This window comes from Thalassophryne amazonica, chromosome 5 (genome assembly GCF_902500255.1).
Source record: "Thalassophryne amazonica chromosome 5, fThaAma1.1, whole genome shotgun sequence".
Taxonomy (NCBI): Eukaryota; Metazoa; Chordata; class Actinopteri; order Batrachoidiformes; family Batrachoididae; genus Thalassophryne; species Thalassophryne amazonica.
The window spans coordinates 74,679,499-74,701,450 of NC_047107.1; the positions used below are offsets into that span (position 1 = coordinate 74,679,499).

The following is a 21,952-nucleotide window of genomic DNA, read 5'->3' on the forward strand; positions in this document are numbered from 1 at the left end:
CATTTGGCACAGAAACATTTGTTTGCCATTACAGATGTCAAATGTTTCCTGTATTTCTTTACCAAGTTGTCACACACTGCAGCAGGGATTTTGGTCCACTCCTCCATACAGATTTTCTCTAGATCTTTCAGGTTTGGAGTTTCAGCTCCCTCCAAAGATTTTCTATTGAGTTCAGGTCTGGAGACTGGCCAGGCCACTCCAGGACCTTGAAATGCTTCTTACAGAGCCCCTCCTTAGTTGCCCTGGATGTGTGTTTGGGGTTATTGTCATGCTGAAGACCCAGCCAAGACTCATTTTCAATGCTCTTATTGAGAGAAGGAGGTTTTTTGCTAAAATCTCACCATACATGACCCCATCCATCCTCCCTCAATACAGTGCAGTCGTCCTGTCCCCTTTGCAGAAAATCAGTCCCAAAAATGATGTTTCCACCCCCCTGCTTCATGGTTGGGATGATGTTCTTGGGGTTGTTCTCATCCTCCAAACATGGCGAGTGGAGTTGATTCCAAAAAGCTCTATTTTGGTCTCATCTGACCACATGACCTTCTCCCATGGCAACTCTGGATCATCCAGATGGTCACTGGTGAACTTCAAATGGGCCTGGACATGTGCTGGCTTGAGCAGGGGGACCTTGCTGCCCTGCAGGATTTTAAACCATGACAGCATCATGTGTTACTAATGTAATCTTTATGACTGTGGTCCCAGCTCTCTCAGGTCATTGACCAGGTCCTCCTGTGTAGTTCTGAGCTTTCTCAGAATCATCCTTACCCCACAAAGTGAGATCTTGCATGGAATCCCAGACCGAGGGAGATTGACAGTCGTCTTGTGTTTCTTCCACTTTCTTATAAATAATCATAACAGTTGTTGTCTTCTACCAAGCTGCTTGCCTGTTGTCCTGTAGTCCATCCCAGCCTTGTGCAGGTCTACAGTTTTGTCCCTGGTGTCCTTAGACAGCTCTTTGGTCTTAGCCATGGTGCATAGGATGGAGTGTGATTGATTGAGTGTGTGAACAGGTGTCTTTTATACAGGTAACAAGTTCAAACAGGTGCAGTTAATACAGGTAAAGAGTGCAGAATAAGAGGGCTTCTTAAAGAAAAATTAACAGGTCTGTGTGAGCCAGAATTCTTGCTGGTTGGTAGGTGATCAAATACTTATTTCATGCAATAAAATGCAAATTAATTATTTAACAATCATACAATGTGATTTCCTGGATTTTTTTTTTAGATTCTGTCTCTCACAGTTAAAGTGTACCTACAATAAAAATTACAGACCTCTCCATTCTTTGTAGGTGGGAAAACCTGCAAAATTGACAGTGGATCAAATACTTATTTCCCCCACTGTAGGACTCTAATTTGTGTTGTGATTTAGTTTGATTTTCTCACTGTTCTCACTGGGCTGGCGGCTGGCGATCACCTTAGTATTTCTTCTGTTTTTCTTGTTGTTTGATGCTGGCAAATTATACAGTATTTTTTGTCTTTCTGATGCCTGATTCTGTTTTCTCTCTGTTTAAGGTGCAGCTCCATCCAGAGATGGGAGTTGTGTTTGTGTTGGCAATCCTCCTGTCCTGTGCACCAACAGCAATTCTTGTATATTCGTCTGTGAATTGTTCTGTGAATTATTTCTGTAATTTATGTTTGTAGCATGGCCCAAGCAGAGGGTCACCCCTTTGAGTCTGGTCTGCTTGAGGTTTCTTCCTCAGAGGGAGTTTTTCCTTACCACTGTTGTTCTGGGAGTTGGTAAGGTTAGACCTTACCTGTGTGAAGCGCCTTGAGGCAACTCTGTTGTGATTTGGCGCTATATAAAAGAAATAAATTGAAATTGAATTGAAATTCCAAGTATTGTTCTTACTTTGTTTCATAATTTGATAGTGTCTGATTTGATTTTGGTAAGCATTGTTCAATTTACCAGTGGATTTATGCTCCTATCCTCATGTATGATTATGGAATTTGGATAATGATCAAAAGAATAAGATCATGGGAACAAGCAGCGGAAATGAGATTACTCCGTTGGGTATCTGGCTTTACACTCCTGGACAGGGTGAGAAGCTCGACTATCCGGGAGGGACTCAGAGTAGAACCGCTGCTTTTTCATATTGAAAGGAGTCAGCTAAGGTGGTTCGGATATCTAGTGAGAGTGCCCCTTGGTCCTCTTCCTAGGAAGATCTTCCAGGCACATACATCTGGGAGGAGGCCCGGTTGACTAGAGTGGGTTTATATTTCCCAGCTGGTTTGGGAACACCTTGTGATACCGCGGGAAGAGTTAGAGGACTTGGCTGAGGATAGGAAAGTGTGGGGTGAGCTGCTTGGTCTACTGCCACCTTGATCTGGACCTGGATAAATGGTAGAAAATAAATGAATGAATGAAAGCAGTCCGAGGATCATAGGTTAGTGTGTTAGTTAACCTCAGCTGATGGAGGGGGACTGGTTTGAGGACTGACCTTCTAACTGTTTGAAATTTCAATGAATTTTCTGTACTTGATGTCAGATGGATCCAGAATTTTAGAGATCTTTTTTGTATGTTTAAAGCCACCGGGACTCTGCCTAATTCAACCCTGCATGCATTTATGGGTGTTTTCCTTTGCTCTCTCTTGTGTGCTCTGTCTCTCAATTCAGTTCAAAGTTGCTTAATTAATGTGACTGTTCACAGTGTTGCCAGAGCATAAAGAAGATAATGATCTCTCTCACTTTCCCTCTCTTGCTCTTTCTCTCACTCTCTCAAACACACTCACTCACTCTCACACACACACACACACACACACACACACACACACACACACACACACACACACACACACACACACACACACACACACACACACACACACACACACACACGTGGTGCCCTCCTCTTCTTCCGTACTTTGCAGGTTGGTGATGATATTTCTTCCGCCAGTTCCTGCTCCCAAAATTAAAGGCATCGATCCAGATCTGCTCAAGGTATATTTGTGTTTGTTATCTGGCATGTCTACCAACAGTTACAATCTGATATTGATGAGTCACAGCAGTCAACATGTGGACATTTTTTGAAAATTGTGATTATATAATGCTGTTATTCAAGCAGTGTATTTTTTTCTGTTAGACTTCCATTATCATTTTGACTAAAAACACATGCTTTCAAGTCTGTGTGGTTGCTTTGCTGAGACACATCACACTCTCTCTTAACAAACGCTGCCCGATCGTCCTCTGTGTCAGCAATCAAATTCATGTAAAAAGTATTTAAATGTCAGCGGCACTGTTGTGGTTTTACTGAAGTAGATGAGGGCAGAAGGGTTGTGGATCATCATTTTGATGACCTTGCATTCCCCAGAGAAATTCACCATTGGTTCCTGTTTGGAAAAAAATGTAGTCATAAAGGTTATTAGCGGTGAAGCACCGTGTTGTTTGCTGACATTCACTCACTCACTCACTTACTTATCATCAACCGCTTATCCAGGATCTGGTCGCAGGGGTGTTTGCTGACACACAATAAATATATTTTTAGCGTGATCAACTGCGAAGCATAATATGCACAAAACTATGGGGGTACAGTGATGTGAAAACCTTGAGCTTTTACATATTTTAATTATTTGTGACATCTAAATACAAGCATTAAATAAATAAAAAAAAATCTGTCTTTTTATATTAAAATGTCTAAAATGATGCCCTTTAAACTCACAGTGAAAAGGAATATCAACATCACCAATTATAAGAAGTAAAAATCTAAAAGCCAAAATGAACGTGTGAATACGTGCACTCTTTAATATAGTTAAGTCCCTTTGGCTGCTCCCTTGTTTGCACTCGGGGTCACCACAGCAGATCCATAGTGGATCTGCATGTTGAATTGGCACAAGTTTTACGCCAGATGCCCTTCCTGACACAACTCCACAGTACATGGAGAAATGTGTCAGGGGTGGGATTTGAACCAGGAACCTTCCACACTGAAACCAAGTGCACTAATCACTTGGCCACCACCCCTGCTAAGTGCACCCTTTAATATACTGAACAAAAATATGAATGTGACACTTTTGTTTTAGCTACCATTTTTCATGAGCTGAACTCAAATATCTAAAACATTTTCTATATACACAAAAGACCTATTTCTCTTCTCTCACATAATCTGTCTAAATCTGTGTCAGTGAGCACTTCTCCTTTGCCGAGATAATCCATCCCACCTCACAGGTGTGGCATATCAAGCTGCCGATTAGACAGTATGATTATTGCACAGGTGTGCCTTAGGCTGACCACAATAAGTCGAGAGGGATCTAATGGGCATTTGCAGGGCACTCTTTGTCGTTCGGCCCCTGGTGTGCGCGAATGGTTGTGGCGACAGGTGTACGAGGCGTTAGAGGCAGCTCCGATTTTTCACGAATGGCATATGATTGCTCCTTCATGCGCCATTCAGCCTCATTCGTGCTATGTGTGAAGGGGCCCTTAACAGCATACACGTGCAAGCACGAGAGCCCACAGAGTTAAAACCTGTGCTGCCACAACAAGCCACAACAAAGGGCCAGAATCACAAGATTAATATTCAACTAAAATCACTGAGGGAACAAGAGAAAGAACACAAAAGGTGTGGAGGAAAAAGATGCAGATATGAAGGAGAGAAACAAAAGTGACCAGCACACATCAAATCGAAAGTAAACTCAAGAGACACCTGCACATTGTACCGCGTTTTGTGGGAAAATAAACAGCACGGAGGAACCACTGGAGTACTTTGTGGGAAAAACATAGTACAACCATGGGTCACAGTGAGGACGAAAATGAGGAACGCAGGAGTGATGAGAGAATACTAAAGTGAGGTTAACCCGGGGAAGAAACCCGTACACTCCACAAGGGAACACAGCAACCAGAAATCCTGCATGGTGCACCACAGGTAAGGACCCACACAGAGGAACTAATATAGTGCTCTGAGGTTGGGGGGGGGGCATAACCAGAGAATAACAGTTCACTACGAGGGGAAAGAAACATAACACAGAGGGAGAAAGAAATGAACAATAACTGAACAAAGAAACGTTCCCGCGATCTGTGACAAATATCTGTTGTTCACGTGACTTTTGACCTTGGGCGACCCTGAATGCTCAAACTCAATGTCATAACTGTTTAACCATGGTAGTATGGGTCAGTAGGGATTAAAAATGGTATTTGTTAGTCGGTTGGCCAGATTTCAACAGAACTGGTCAAGTTTCGGGACAACACAGAAACAAATCACAAAGAAGTAATCTGTACGACTCTGTGTCACACGTGTAAAGCATGCATGTTGCATTCTCGGAGTGTCCATTCTGGTCTCTCTTTTTTTGGTAACTAAGTGTGAATTTCTGTTTTGTGTTACATCATTCAGCTTTAGCTTAGTCAGCTAAAACCAGGATGGCATGTTGAACAGATCCCCCAAACCCAATTGGTAGATCTTTGCTTTTTGTCTTGCACAAATAGGGATGGGAATTGATCAGATTTTATGGATATCAGTGGCATGATCAATTCTGCTTGTCCAATTTTTGATTTTCTTTATCAAATCCTCATCAGTGTTCTTCATGGACAACAGTAATTCTACATAGGTTTTCAGCATCAATGCAGCAGTTTTCCTTGTTGCTAGATGCAGTGTCTGATGTCATGATGCATGCGTGGTTGCAATGCGGAACTGTCAGAAAAACGTGTCAGCATTGATAAGAGAAACTGATCACCTCTGATCTAACATCTGATATGACCATTCTGATGGACTGAAAAATTTGGAACTTGTTCTCAGTGAAAAGTGATGTTGTACTAATGCACCATTCTTCTTTATGACATTCATAAACACTTGTAAAAACAGAAAGGCAAGCTGGAAGAGCTGAATTTCATCCTGAGTGGTGGAGGCATGGGCGGACTTCCCTCTTATGGTCCAGATTTCTACCAAGAGGAGCCCTGGGTGGAGTTCATCGAGATGGATGCAGAAGACACGGACACGAGAGAGAAGGAGACCAGTCAGGGTTCGGACACGCAGAGGCTCCTCAGTCTGTCTCAGCCCGCCAGGAGCCACACAAACACAGGATGCTCCAGAGTCGTCAGGTACTGAACACTCATTTGTCTCATGGTTTTATTTTGTTATGCTGCTGCAAAGTTTATCTAACCTCCTTCCCTGTTTGTCTTTCCATCTCTGTCCTGGTTTCCCTCACAGGTTCCCTGATAATGACTCGGGCCATGCCAGCTGCTGTGACCCTGAACTTCCTGACCAAGACAGTCAAATGTTGATGACCACCATGCTACCAGGCCAGCCTGAGGACAGAGAATCCTCCCCCGATGATTTGAGAAGAGATCCAGCTTCAGAAAAAGGAGAGAGGTCTCTTGTCTGTACTCAGACTGGAGTGCCTCAGATTTGGGTCAACACTGATTTCTATGCCCAGGTCAGCAATGTAATGCTCTCTGGAGGCGTTGTTCTATCCTCTGACCAACAACTCAGAATCCAGCTCAGCATCCCAGCTATGCAGGATGAGACACAAAAGAAGGGAGCAGAGAGTGGAGCCAAGGAGGAGACAGATGAAATGAAGGAGGCCAAGCAGAAAGAGCTGCAGTTTCAGCTGCTGGTAGTTGATCCTGAGGGAAGTGGCTACACCAAAGAAAGCATCACCCAACAGAACAGCACTCCCACAACCTCCCTGATCCCCGGAGAGGGGTACCAAACCATACAGCCTGAGCCAGTGGAGACTAAACCTCACCAGGAGGACTTCTTATCTCCAGAAACCACAATAGACAGTCCTCAGTCTCCTTATATTCTTCCGGACTCTCCCCAATCCCAGCTTCCCCCTCCTGTTGCAGACTACACAGTGATCCAGGAGGTGGACAGTCAACACAGTCTGCTTCTTAACCCAACTCCCGGGCAGTCCCCACCTTCTTGCCTGCCCCAACAAGCCCTCAAGGCCCTGTCTGCTATGCCTGTAGGGTACATCACCCCAGATCTGCTAGGGAACCTGTCACCTTAAAATGACTACCATTCTTTAAGCGTTTAACTGTAAGGCGTGGCCAAAAAAGTCCACTGTCATCACAGGGAGCTTGTTTCCTACCTGATACCTGTTGGAAACCAATTACAGTGTGAATGTCCAAGCGATTACCTTAAGAAGATACTAAAAGGGAAAAATGAAAAGCTCAAAATGGACTATTTTTTGGACTGTGTGCTCTTTCAGTGCATTTTGACATACAGACAGCCAGAAGCAAATGGGTAAATCCACCTCAAATCACGAGATTTCAGATAATGTTCCCAACAGGCCAACTCCGATTTGTTTCATACTTTAACAAAATAAAGTTATTAGTCCCAGTAAACACCATACAAAACGTCAGCCTCATATCTACATTGGTTTTTGAGTTATTAGGGCTTTGAAAATGGGGTGCAACACTGATTTTACTGTAAAAATGAGCGGTTCAGAAAAATAAGTCATACTTTTAAACTACTAATGTTAGATGCATGAAATTTGAAAGAGTTGTTCTTAGGTCTAGATGTCTTTGACTGAAAGAAGATCCACGGTTGCACAATGGCAGTATATAGCTTGCTGAAAACTAAAACAAAACTTTTTTCTGGTGCTTTGGAGTAGATTTGGCCCTCTGTATTTCCACATTGAAGCACATCAGATCTTTCAAATTTTGGAATTTATTTCTCATGTTCTAGTACTATTTTGCTGACTAAGTATTTTTCTAACAGAAATAAAAATTTCTTATTTATGAGGCATTAAATATTAAAAAAATATATTTTACGCTTATTTCAAATGCATATTGCTCATGTATGACAGGGTCTACCATAAAAAGAATTATACCAGTGGAAAGAGCATGTCTTCCTTCATATATTTACAAAATATGAAGTTGGCATCTTGAACTAAATTATATTTATTAAGTATCAAATATGCCATGTTTCACCACAAACAGAAATCTAAAATTCAGAGCCACTTACGCTTAAAATACAATCACAAAATTATATCAGAGAACTAATATTTGTATTTCTTATCTTTATTCTGCTAATTTTACCATACTTCTACAATTTAAACAAACTACAGTCTCAGTAGAAGGAACACTTCAAACAAATGTTGTCTACTTGAAGAGTTTGAACAATGTATTGATTTGCTTTTCGACAGCTGATGGAAGTTTATATTCGACAAAAGGTAGTTTCATCCAAAAAGAAGTCTTGCACATTGAAAATATGCTTGCACACACAGAGAATACAGACACACTTGCAACAACTTAATTTAAGAATGTGCCTGCTGCAGGTTTAGATGACACATGCAGACATGGAAATGCTTTGCGGTGTTTCCCATCGCGCCAGAGGTAGCCAACTCAGTGTCTCGCAGACTACTGCCTGCTCAGTGCTCAAGATTAAATTGGGCCAGACTGCATAATCAGACTGTTTCTCAGGAATTTGCAATTCTGCTGGAGGACTTGTTGATATGGATACCAATGATGATCGGAATAGGTTGTGGGAGTTCTTTCGCAATCAGACCCTGAAACGTTGATGAGGATTATATTGGAGCCGCTAATGTCCATCAGAGGAGATGTTTCATATCTGAGAACACTCTAAATATCATCCAGAGCAGTCGTAGTGAAGGGCTTGATGGAAATTTTAGGATGTACTGGGAGCTGAAAAAGCGGACTTTGAGGCCCTGAGAATGGACAAGGAGTCATTTGTTTAGAGGAATCTGTGATCAAAGCACTTTATTCCTCTATGACCCACTGTAGTTATGTCAGAAGATGGTTGGGCCGGCTATGTTGAGCAGTTGTATGAAGCTGATCCTCCTGCTGGGACGTTAGGCATTTCTGGTGGCAGGGTTCTTACAGCTGATTCTACAGTCACCACCAAATCTTGGTGAGATCGCAAAAGCCATGCAACAGCTGGAGTGGGGAAAGCTCCAGACATTTGTGGAAGTGGAGCGCTCCATTGCAAATAGCTTTTGTTTCAATCTGTGATGCAGGTTTCATCTCTACAGATTGGAAGAATGGACTTGTCCCAGTCTGGAAAGGAAAGGGTGATCGCATGGATTGTAGCAACGATCGGGATATCACACTGTTCCCTGTGCCAGGGAAGGTGCTTGCAAGGATTATTCTCAATAAGATTTGGTTCTAGCTACTTGCTGCTCAGCAACTGGAACAGTTTAGCTTAATGCCCATGAAGTCAACTATCGACTGGATTTTAGCCCCGCGAGTGCTCATACAATGCAAGTGTGAATATCAGCAGTGCTTCTTTACAGCTTATGTTGACTTTTGCAAAGAGTTTGATACAGTTTATCAGACTGCTGTCTGGGACATTTGTAGGATCCCCAAGACATTAGTGGACATCATAGCCAGCCAATGCACAGATACTATGAGTGCTGTGTGGAGTGGAGGCAGAGACTGAGCTTTTTCATTTGTCAGGGGTGTGTTCTGGCTCCTACAAGTGACTTGGGTGCTTTTTTTGACAACGAAAGATTTACTTTACCTTCATTTTGTGGATAATGCATCAACATTTTGGCGATGTGCGTTTCTCTGTGCGTTGAGAACCCCACTAGCTGGAAAAGTTTAAGGTGATTCCCATATTTCCCCTCATCACAACAGATACATGGTTATTTTTGAGAAGTGAGAAAGGACCAGTTGTCTGCCTGGGTGGTTCCCATCCAGGACCCAAGGCAGCTCCTTGGTGTTGTAGATGTGGAGAAGTGCACCACCCGCGTATGCTCCCAGAATTGACTTGTGTTGATTTTACTGGGAATGATCACAATAGTTTGTCAAAGTATTTATCAAACCAGAGATGGTCAGTTGGGAGGCCTCCAGTGACTTCACATGGACTCACCAAAATGTAAAAAAACTACTGTAGCATTTTTTTGGGCGTTGTTCACGAATGTCACACTACAGCTAACATGCAGCAACACTGATTGTTATGAGCATCATGTGCTCGTCACATTTATAGAGATCTTTGAGAGAAATCAAGACAACAAGCACATTCTTACCACATCAAACCTTACTGAAAAGAAGACCCAACAAAAAAAGCTGCTGAACTGTGACTGGTTGGTATTTTTCTCCTGCATTAATTGTCACTTTAATATACTTGGTGACTTGCTTTTTTTTCTTTTTTTTTTTTTTTTGTTTGTTTGTTTTTTTCTAAAATATCTTTTCAGAAATTCACTGAAGATCATTTTTTATGCAAAGCTCATTACAGGCCTAAAAACACAACCTAAAATGTTCTCAACTAAAGCATAAACCATTGGAGCGCAGAGTTTTTCCAAAGGTCTAGTTTGTCAGATTTGAACCTCTCCTTTCCGCAACAAGTTAAAATTCCACAATCCCTCTGATTTGGATCATCATATTTGCTTGCAAATTTGTTTTTGAGCAAAACAAAAGTGCTCTACTTTGAAGCATGAGTCAAACTGACAATTAAATCTTCAACCAGTTGCAAATGATCACCGATTTTTTTTCTTTCTTAGTTTCGTACTCTTACATTAACCAGCAAGTTAAAAAAAGAGAAAAAAATCAACTAATTAATCTTGAAGTGATTCTGACTGAAACACAAATGACTATCGAGATAAAAGTGAAAAACTAGTGCCCTAAGATAAATGATGTTGTGGCATTTTTTTCAAAAGCCACATTTGATTTGAATTAAAAGTATTGTACCAAACAATACACAAACACATGAATGTATAAGGTACAAAATACTGAATAGACATTTTGTCTTAGATACACATAACCAACACTTTCTGGTTACCATTGTTATAATTAACCCTTTTCATAAATATTCCCAAGCCTAGTTTTCAGCGTTGTGGGGGTTGTTTTGATAGGAAACCTTTGACTCTTTTGTGCTTTAGATATTCTGAAGTAGCAGTTGACTATTTCTACTTTACTCCTATTCGTTTTCGGAATGTACACTGTCTAAAATGTTGCTTTGGCCAAATGTGTCACATTTCTAATCAATGCTTTTGAGAATGTTGCTTGCCTTTTCTTTACTAAGATGTCCATTAGTAAGTACTTCATAGTTGTCCCATTCAGTATGAATCTACACACACACACACACACACACACACACACACACACACACACACACACACACACACACACACACACACACACACACACACACACACACACACACATATCTGCTGTAGGATGAATAATGACAACAAACATTTATTGTTGCCTTCCTCAAATAGCCAATTTTATATAAGTGAAATTTGCCTTAATTTATTTTCTCAAGAAATGTAGTTGCAAAGATGGAAATTTGTGAGAGTGCTCACCTATAAGATGTATAACTGCTCCAATTTATCAGATATGTGTATATATAAAAATAAAAATCCAAAAGCATTCTTACAGTGCTTCATTGATATGGCGTATATAAGAGGGGAGCCGAATGTTTCACCAAGGCCAATGAGATCCTTCTGGAGGAAAACAAGCGGGGAATTTTGACCTTCGGTAGCTGATAAGCTGCGATGTTTGGGGTTGGGTTGAGAAACACCAAAATTCCATTGCTTCTCTGACCGTCTGAAACCAATTTATGAGTATTCCCTGGTCTCCAACATCTTCCTTTGCAAGGCAGACATTTGCTCCGAGATGGTATCCAACTTGCGTTTGAGTTCAAAAGTTAACACAGTCTGAGATTCTATTAATATATTTATATTTATACACAAAGATGACCTGAAATGAACCATTGTATATTAAATTGACTTAACTGAGGAGTCTGACTCCTTTGAAAAGTGACCAAATTACATGTATTTGTATTGAGCTTGGTGATGTTTTCACTGACAAAACACCCTGCTCAAGGTTAACTGCCCGGATGACCGACCTTGAGAGTTGATCTGTTTTCAGAACACTTTAGTAGTACAGACCTTTGCTTTAAAAAATGATAGCTAGCTAGATGGCTAGCTAATGTGATTGCCACTCCCATTTTGTTTGTTGCTGGCGGATTTTTTTTGTTTCTTTTACTTCAGCCACGTTGACACCAATACGCTTGTTGCTTGTCAACTTGGAGCACATACAGGAAAAGAATGTATTAGCATGTAACGCTGTGTGACATACGAGGGCTGTCAATAAAGTAATGGTCCTTTTTATTTTTTTCAAAAACTATATGGATTTCATTCATATGTTTTTACGTCAGACATGCTTGAACCCTCGTGCGCATGCGTGAGTTTTTCCACGCCTGTCGGTGATGTCATTCGCCTGTGAGCACTCCTTGGGAAGGAGTGGTCCCGCCCCCTCGTCGGATTTTCATTGTCTGGAAATGGCAGAATGAAAAGGACTTTTTTTCCATCAGAATGCTTTCAGAAGCTGTCAGAGACTGGCACCTGGAAACCATTCGAAAAATTTATCTGGCTTTCGGTGAAGATTTTACGGGCTTCACCGAGAATAAGGTCTGTTAGTACAGCTTTAAGGACCCCTTTAAGGATGCTCGGCGCGCCGCGCTCCGAGCTGCGACGACGCGGCACAAGCCACCGGACCATTTCTAAACGGATGGCTCTGTGGATACGAGACCATCGTGTGCTCTTTCTCTGGTTATCACAAGAGCTGGACACCAGCCATTTTCCGTCAGATTTCACTTTTAACAAGAGATATTGTCATGGAAAGCCACGCGGAGGCTTCGCGCATCACGACCGATTTGCTGATGGAGCAAGACAAAGGAACACCTCTGTTTCGGCGTGTCATGGGACACGTTTAGACATGCCCAGCTCTCCACAATTTCTCTGATACTTACTGGACTGGTAAGCATTGAAAGCCAAGATAGGCATGTCCAAACGTGTCCCATGACACGCCGAAACGGAGGTGTTCCTTTGTCTCGCTCCATCAGCAAATCGGTCTTGACGCGCAAAGCCTCTGCGCTGCTTTCCAAGACAAAATCTCTTGTTAAAAGTGAAATCTGTTGGAAAATGGCTGATGTCCAGCTCTTGTGATAACCAGAGAAAGAGCACACGACGGTCTCGTATCCACAGAGCCATCCATTTAGAAATGGTCCGGTGGCTTGTGCGGCATCGTCGCAGCTCGGAGTGCGGCATGCCGAGCGTCCTTAAAGGGGTCCTTAAAGCTGTAGTAACAGTCCTTATTCTCTGCCCGTAAAATCTTCACCGAAAGCCAGATAAATTTTTCGAATGGTTTCCAGGTGCCAGTCTCTAACAGCTTCTGAAAAAATTCTGATGGAAAAAAAGTCCTTTTCATTCCGCCACTTCCAGACAATGAAAATCCGACGAGGGGGCGGGACCACTCCTTCCCAAGGCGTGCTCACAGGGAATGACGTAACCGACAGGCGTGGAAAAACTCACGCATGTGCACGAGGGTTCAAGCATGTCTGATGTAAAAACATATGAATGAAATCCATATAGTTTTTGAAAAAAATAAAAAGGACCGTTACTTTATTGACAGACCTCGTACATGCAAACACACACATGCATTGGCCTTCTTGCTTGTGTGAAGGTGTTCAAGGCTCGCTTCCTTTTTGGGGAATTACATCAAATAAATACTACGACAAAAGACAAACACATCAGTATCACATGCTACAGCATTTATATACAACATGCTGTTGAAGCTTAAGCTAAGTGAGGTTGTGTATAATTTTACCTTAAATGTTTTCATACTTTGTTGTGTGACAGAAAAACATCCTTCCTCTGAGATCTTTGAATATAAAGAAGCTAACAGCTGTGTTTGAATGGCCTTTGGTTTTTTGTATTGGACAGTCGTAGAAAAGATACACAAAAGGAGAGCCAATAAAATGGCCATTTTTAACATGTGCCATCTGTCTCTCTTTAAAAAAAAGTGATCAGTGTTCTCTTCTTACTGCTTAATGTTGATGACACCAACTAACTAGTGCACTTGCAAATGTCTGCGTGTATTTACGAGTGCATTAGGTGACAATGATACACATGTTTATGCCATCGATGTTGTGAGTGGACATACGAGGTCTGTCAATAAAGTATAGGTCCTTTTTATTTTTTTCAAAAACTATATGGATTTCATTCATATGTTTTTACATCAGACATGCTTGAACCCTCATGCACATGCGTGAGTTTTTCCACGCCTGTCGGTGACGTCATTCGCCTGTGAGTACTCCTTGTGGGAGGAGTTGTCCAGCCCCTCATCGGAATTCCTTTGTCTGAGAAGTTGCTGAGAGACTGGCGCTTTGTTTGATCAAAATTTTTTCTAAACCTGTGAGACACATCGAAGTGGACACGGTTCGAAAAATTAAGCTGGTATTCGGTGAAAATTTTAACGGCTGATGAGAGATTTTGAGGTGATACTGTCGCTTTAAGGACTTCCCACGGTGTGAGACGTCGTGCAGCACTCCCAGGCGCCGTCGTCAGCCTGTTTCAAGCTGAAAACCTCCACATTTCAGGCTCTATTGATCCAGGACGTCGTGAGAGAGAAGTTTCAGAAGAAGTCGGTTTCAGCATTTTATCCGGATATTCCACTGTTAAAGGAGATTTTTTTTAATGAAAGACGTGCGGGCGGATTGCAGCGTCGGCTCGCAGCCGCCGCGACGCTCCGCCACAGGAAAAACACCTCTGTTGGAAGCCTTAAGGACAAGTTGGAACATGTCCAGCTGTTAAACAATTTCTCATATACTCACTCCACTGAAAGCCATCAAAAGCCGCCTGGATTTTACAAATGGTTCCTGTGCCGCCGCACCGCGCCAGCTGCGTCCCGACGCGCCTTTCATTAAAAAAACTCCTTTAACAGTGGAATATCCGGATAAAATGCTGAAACCGACTTCTTCTGAAATGTCTCTGTTCTCTCACGACGTCCTGGATCAATAGAGCCTGAAATGTGGAGGTTTTCAGCTTGAAACAGGCTGACGACGGCGCCTGGGACCGCTGCGCGACGTCCCGCTCCGTGGGAAGTCCTTAAAGCGACAGTATCACCTCAAAATCTCTCATCAGCCGTTAAAATTTTCACCGAAAACCAGCTTAATTTTTCGAACCGTGTCCACATCGACGTGTCTCACAGGTTTAGAAAAAATTTTGATCAAACAAAGCGCCAGTCTGTCAGCAACTTCTCAGACAAAGGAATTCCGACGAGGGGCTGGACGACTCCTCCCACAAGGAGTGCTCACAGCCGAATGACGTCACCGACAGGCGTGGAAAAACTCACGCATGCGCACGAGGGTTCAAGTATGTCTGACGTAAAAACATATGAATGAAATCCATATAGTTTTTGAAAAAAATAAAAAGGACCTATACTTTATTGACAGCCCTCGTATATTGCTGCTTGGCATAATTAAGATTGGAGACTTCAGGCACGCAGTGGATGGACATGTTGCTCGAGCTGACGCCCCTCGGAATCCATGATGATGGCCGAGAAATCCTGTTGGGAAGGTGTCGTAGCACGGACCCACAACAGGGGGCGCAAATGAACGGACAATGAGTAAGCCAAAAGGTAACAATTTAATGTTGTGACAATACACAACTAAATATACAGAAATTGCAAAGTCAATTAACACCAGGTGACGTGTGGGCAGGCTCGAAGATAGAAGACCCCGACGAGAGAGAGGCCGCGTCCCACACGGCCTCCACCACCAACGGTCTGAAGAACACCGGAGCCGCCAAGTCCCGAGTCCCCAGGTGACCTCTGTCTTCGGCTGTCGAACCTGGTACTGCTGGCAAAAAGCAGAGACAAGATGAATGAGTGTAAGTCCTTACACTCAGTGGTCTACAGTCTGTACACAGTCAGGAGGAGGACCTCCACCTCCGAATCACACACTCGTGCAGCTCCTCGTGTAACCACTTATCTGTAGCGCAGTCGTCGTCGTCACACCACACGCCAATTCCCCAGATAAGGGCGAACACCACAGGATACCGGCTGCAACAGAAGTTCAGAATTCACTCAACGATATGAGTCAGCAGAGAAGTTACCTCTCGGTAGTCGATTTCTCGGCGGGGAGGTGGAGTTGCAGTCCGGCTTAAGTACTGGTGTAGATGAGTGACAGCTGGTGTGATGAGTGACAGCTGTCACTTCCTCTGGGTCTGGCGCCCTCTCGTGCTTGGAGCCCGCACTCCAAGCAGGGCGCCCTCTGGTGGTGGTGGGCCAGCAGTACCTCCTCTTCAGCGGCCCACACAACAGGACCCCCCCCTCAACGGGCGCCTCCTGGCGCCCGACCGGGCTTGTCCGGGTGACGTCTGTAGAAATCAGCCAGGAGGGCCGGGTCCAGGATGAAGCTCCTCTTCACCCAGGGGCGTTCTTCAGGTCCATACCCCTCCCAGTCCACCAGATATTGGAACCCCCAGCCCTTACGACGGACGTCCAGGAGCCTGCGGACCGTCCAAGCAGGTTCCCCGTCGATGAGCCGGGCAGGAGGCGGCGTGGGTCCAGGTGTACAGAGGGGCGAGGTGTGGTGCGGTTTGAGACGGGACACGTGGAAGACAGGGTGGATCCGCAGCGAAGCCGGGAGACGGAGCTTCACTGCGGCCGGGTTGATGATCTTGAGGATAGGGAATGGTCCAATGTATCTGTCCTTCAACTTGTTTGAGTCCACACAGAGGGGGATATCCTTTGTTGACAGCCACACCTCCTGCCCGGGCTGGTACGTGGGGGCCGGGGACCGTCGGCGGTCCGCATGGGACTTGGCCCTCGTCCGGGCCTTCAACAGGGCAGAGCGGGCGGTCCGCCACACCCGGCGACATCTCCTGAGGTGGGCCTGGACCGAGGGCACACCGACCTCTCCCTCCACCAGTGGGAACAATGGGGGCTGGTACCCCAAACACACCTCAAAAGGGGAGAGGCCGGTAGCAGACGAAACTTGGCTGTTGTGGGCATACTCGATCCAGGCCAGATGGTGACTCCAGGCCGCCGGATGTGCGGAGGTGACACACCGAAGGGCCTGCTCCAACTCCTGGTTGGCCCACTCTGCCTGGCCGTTGGTCTGGGGGTGGTACCCGGACGAGAGACTCACGGTGGCCCCCAGCTCCTTGCAGAAACTCTTCCACACCTGTGAAGAGAACTGGGGACCACGATCTGAGACGATGTCCGAAGGTATCCCATGCAGCCGCAAGACGTGGTGAACCAGGAGGTCTGCTGTCTCCTGGGCCGTCGGGAGCTTCGGGAGGGCCACGAAGTGGGCCGCCTTGGAGAACCGGTCCACTATTGTGAGGATTACGGTGTTGCCCTGGGACGGCGGGAGGCCCGTGATGAAATCCAGGCCGATGTGAGACCAGGGGCGATGAGGCACTGGCAGGGGTTGGAGGAGGCCCGTCGTCCTCCGATGATCTGCCTTGCCCCTGGCGCAGATGGTACAGGCCTGGATGTAGTCCCGGACGTCGGTTTCCAGGGACGCCCACCAGAAGCACTGCTGGACTACTGCCACGGTCCTACGCACTCCGGGATGACAGGAGAGCTTGGACCCGTGACAGAAGTCCAATACAGCAGCTCTTGCCTCTGGTGGGACATACAGTCTGTCCTTGGGGCCAGTCCCCGGGTCCGGGCTCCTGGTCAGGGCCTCCCGGACGGTCTTCTCCACGTCCCAGGTAAGGGCGGCCACGACAGTGGACTCGGGGATGATGGTCTCGGTGGGGTTCGACAGCCCCGCTTTGGCTTCTTCTTCGTGCACCCGGGACAATGCATCTGATTTTTGGTTCTTGGTCCCGGGGCGATATGTAATCCGGAAGTCAAAGCGCCCGAAGAACAGAGACCAGCGGGCTTGCCTGGGGTTCAGCCGCTTGGCGGTCCGGATGTACTCCAGGTTCCGATGGTCAGTGAAAACCGTGAAGGGCAACGACGCCCCCTCCAGCAGGTGTCTCCACTCTTCAAGAGCCTCCTTCACCGCAAGAAGTTCCCGATTGCCAACGTCATAGTTCCGTTCAGCTGGGGTCAACCTGCGAGAATAAAAGGCACAAGGATGGAGAACTTTATCAGCCTCCACGCTCTGGGACAGCACGGCTCCTATCCCTGAGTCAGAGGCGTCCACTTCTACTACGTACTGGCGATCAGGATCAGGCTGCACCAGAACTGGTGCAGTCGAGAACCGGCGTTTCAACTCCTGGAACGCGGCTTCGCACCGATCCGACCAGGTGAAGGGGACCTTGGTGGAGGTCAGGGCAGTCAGGGGGCTAACTACCTGACTGTAACCTTTGATGAACCTCCTGTAAACATTTGCAAAGCCGAGGAACTGCTGTAGTTTCCTGCGGCTTGTTGGTTGGGGCCAATCTCTCACCGCCGCAACCTTAGCCGGATCAGGGGCGACGGAGTTGGAGGAGATGATGAACCCCAGGAAGGACAAAGAAGTGCGGTGGAACTCGCACTTCTCGCCCTTCACAAACAGCCGGTTCTCCAACAACTGCTGTAGGACCTGACGTACATGCTGGACATGGGTCTCAGGGTCCGGGGAAAAGATGAGTATATCGTCCAGATATACGAAGACGAACCGATGCAGGAAGTCCCCCAAGACGTCATTTACCAAAGCTTGGAACGTCGCGGGGGCGTTAGTGAGGCCGAACGGCATGACCAGGTACTCGAAATGACCTAACGGGGTGTTGAATGCCGTCTTCCATTCGTCTCCCTTCCGGATCCGAACCAGGTGGTACGCATTTCTAAGATCCAATTTCGTAAAGATTTGGGCTCCATGCAGGGGCGTGAACACTGAATCCAACAGAGGTAACGGGTATCGGTTGCGAACCGTGATCTCCTTCAGCCCTCTGTAATCAATGCATGGACGGAGTCCGCCGTCCTTCTTGCCCACAAAAAAGAAACCAGCACCCATCGGGGAGGTGGAGTTCCGGATCAGCCCGGCAGCTAAGGAGTCCCGGATGTAGGTCTCCATTGATTCGCGTTCTGGACGTGAGAGGTTGTACAACCTACTGGACGGGTACTCAACGCCCGGGACTAAATCGATGGCACAATCATACGGTCGGTGCGGAGGAAGAGTGAGCGCCAGATCTTTGCTGAAAACGTCAGCAAGATCATGGTACTCCTCTGGCACCGCCGATAGATTGGGGGGGACTTTGACCTCCTCATTAGCTGTAGTGCCGGGGGGAACCGAGGATCCTAAACACTCCCGGTGGCAGGTTTCGCTCCACTGCGTCACAACCCCGGACGGCCAATCGACCCGGGGATTGTGCTTCACCATCCATGGAAAACCCAAGATCACTCGGGAGGTAGACGGTGTTACATGGAACACTATCTCCTCCCTGTGATTCCCAGACACAACCAAGGTCACTGGTTGTGTCTGATGTGTGATTAATGGAAGCAGGGTGCCATCTAGTGCTCGCACCTGCACTGGTGCCGGCAGAGCCACCAGAGGGAGCCCTACTTCCTTTGCCCATCTGCTGTCCAGCAGATTCCCTTCTGACCCCGTGTCTATCAGTGCTGGGGCGTGAAGGGTTAACTCCTCACAAAGGATTGTTACTGGGATTCGTGCCGATCTGCGGGGTCTTTCCGCGTGTGTGTTATGGCCCACCCTTAGCCCAGTTTCTAAGGACGGGCGTTGTAGTTTGACCGTTCAGGGCAGTCCCTCTGCATGTGCTCACAAGAGCCGCAGACAAAACACTCCCCGCGGGCCAGTCTCCTTTGTCTGACATTTAATCTTACTTTGGCCCTGCTCGTGTCCATAGCCTCCTCAGCAGGGGGAGCTGTAGCCCCAGGGGGCTCTCTGGCAGTGAAGCGTGGGGACGACGTCACCTTGTCGGAACCGGAAGGGGGAGGGACGGCTCGTGCCCGGTCACGCCCCCCGGCCTGCTCCCGACGATGCTCATTCAAACGGTTGTCTAAGCGTATAACCAAATCGACAAGCCCGTCAAAATCCCGCGGTTCCTCCTTAGCCAGTAGGTGCTCCTTGAGGACCGGTGACAGTCCATTTACAAAGGCGGCGCGGAGCGCAACGTTATTCCAGCCGGACCTCGCTGCCGCGATGCGGAAGTCGACTGCATACTCGGCTGCGCTACGGCGCCCCTGTGTCATCGACAGCAGCACGTTTGAAGCGGTCTCGCCTCTGTTGGGATGATCAAACACTTGTTTGAACTCCCGTACAAACCCAGTATAAGACGTTAGGAGCCGTGAGTTCTGCTCCCAAAGCGCCGTAGCCCATGCGCGTGCCTCTCCTCGAAGCAGATTAATAACATAAGCTACCCGGCTAGCGTCTGATGCGTACATGACAGGGCGCTGTGAAAAGACGAGCGAACACTGCATGAGGAAGTCCGCGCACGTCTCGACACAGCCCCCGTACGGTTCCGGAGGGCTTATGTATGCTTCAGGGGATGGTGGGGGGGTTCGTTGAACGACCAGTGGTACGTCTGATTCAGGCCCAGGACCAGCCAGAGGAGGAGCTGCAGCAGCGCCCTGATCGTGCGCTTCCACCCTGGCGGCGAGAGCCTTCACTCTCCGATTAAGGAGGACATTCTGCTCGGTCACTAAATCCAACCGAGCCGTGAAGGCGGTTAAGATCTGCTGCAGCTCACTCAACACGCCTCCCGCTGACGCCTGCACCCCCGGCTGACGCCCCTCGGAATCCATGATGATGGCCGAGAAATCCTGTTGGGAAGGTGTCGTAGCACGGACCCACAACAGGGGCCGCAAATGAACGGACAATGAGTAAGCCAAAAGGTAACAATTTAATGTTGTGACAATACACAACTAAATATACAGAAATTGCAAAGTCAATTAACACCAGGTGACGTGTGGGCAGGCTCGAAGATAGAAGACCCCGACGAGAGAGAGGCCGCGTCCCACACGGCCTCCACCACCAACGGTCTGAAGAACACCGGAGCCGCCAAGTCCCGAGTCCCCAGGTGACCTCTGTCTTCGGCTGTCGAACCTGGTACTGCTGGCAAAAAGCAGAGACAAGATGAATGAGTGTAAGTCCTTACACTCAGTGGTCTACAGTCTGTACACAGTCAGGAGGAGGACCTCCACCTCCGAATCACACACTCATGCAGCTCCTTGTGTAACCACTTATCTGTAGCGCAGTCGTCGTCGTCACGCCACACGCCAATTCCCCAGATAAGGGCGAACACCACAGGATACCGGCTGCAACAGAAGTTCAGAATTCACTCAACGATATGAGTCAGCAGAGAAGTTACCTCTTGGTAGTCGATTTCTCGGCGGGGAGGTGGAGTTGCAGTCCGGCTTAAGTACTGGTGTAGATGAGTGACAGCTGGTGTGATGAGTGACAGCTGTCACTTCCTCTGGGTCTGGCGCCCTCTCGTGCTTGGAGCCCGCACTCCAAGCAGGGCGCCCTCTGGTGGTGGTGGGCCAGCAGTACCTCCTCTTCAGCGGCCCACACAACAATTATACTACAAAAATGTCATTTTTTTATGCTTTTCGTCACGTTAATAAGAGACTGCTGCATGATACCCTGAAAACTTGCTAAAACAATTATAAAAAATAATCCGTGTCTGCTACGTTTAATCTGCGTGGAATTTAATAAGCGCAAACCGAATTTCAGACATCTTATATATATTAGTCTGGAACAAAGAGGACAAACAGTGTTGTAAAGAACAATAATCAAGACATTAAAGAGCAAACTTCACTTTCCCCCAGAACGACTTGATCAGGAAACGAGCGTAGCTCACAGCAGCTCCCATTGAAAATAACGGAGAGACAGCCTGTGATTCTCGCATGTTTACATAAAATAAACACAATAACAACGTCTATAAACCCAGAGAATATATTCACAAGAGTTTTAGGCACAATATAAAAATAGTTTTATGTTGCGATGTTAATGGTGTTGTCCGTGTGCAGCGGTTAAAGTAAAGCGTGATCAGAGCGTATCAATTAATTTCTCAATGTTACTGAGATCTCGCAGCGCAGCGACCCCTCCGAGGTTTTACGGGATTTGAAACCTGAAAAGCCTCAATAAGTGGTGATCTCTTAATGACACTCAACTATATTTCCAACATAGAGCCAGATAGAAGAACTGGAGCGCTTCTCTATGGCAATTGTTCTGACATCACCGAATGAGGTGAGAAGTGCTCACGAACAATATAAACTAGTTACTGTACAGTGAAGCAGTACATTCAAATTATTTCAATTATTTAGTGCCAAATCACAACAAAGTTGCCTCAAGGCACTTCACACAAGTAAGGTCTAACCTT

The 21,952-nt window shown here is 46.3% G+C and overlaps 1 protein-coding gene across 2 annotated transcripts in view; it reads left to right on the forward strand.

The window, feature by feature from the left end:
• ghra (growth hormone receptor a) overlaps positions 1 to 11,011 on the forward strand; it is a 153,260-nt gene extending 142,249 nt beyond the window's left edge. Inside the window, exons 8-10 of one of the 2 annotated variants that reach the window (XM_034170546.1) lie at positions 2,864 to 2,933; positions 5,782 to 6,017; positions 6,127 to 11,011. In XM_034170546.1, coding sequence (XP_034026437.1) covers positions 2,864 to 2,933; positions 5,782 to 6,017; positions 6,127 to 6,928 — 1,108 coding nt within the window. In that variant the 3' untranslated portion in view covers positions 6,929 to 11,011. Of the gene's footprint in view, positions 1 to 2,863; positions 2,934 to 5,781; positions 6,018 to 6,113 lie in introns of both variants that reach the window. The other variant, XM_034170545.1, reaches the window with a different exon arrangement.
• The last annotated feature ends 10,941 nt before the right edge of the window (positions 11,012 to 21,952 follow it).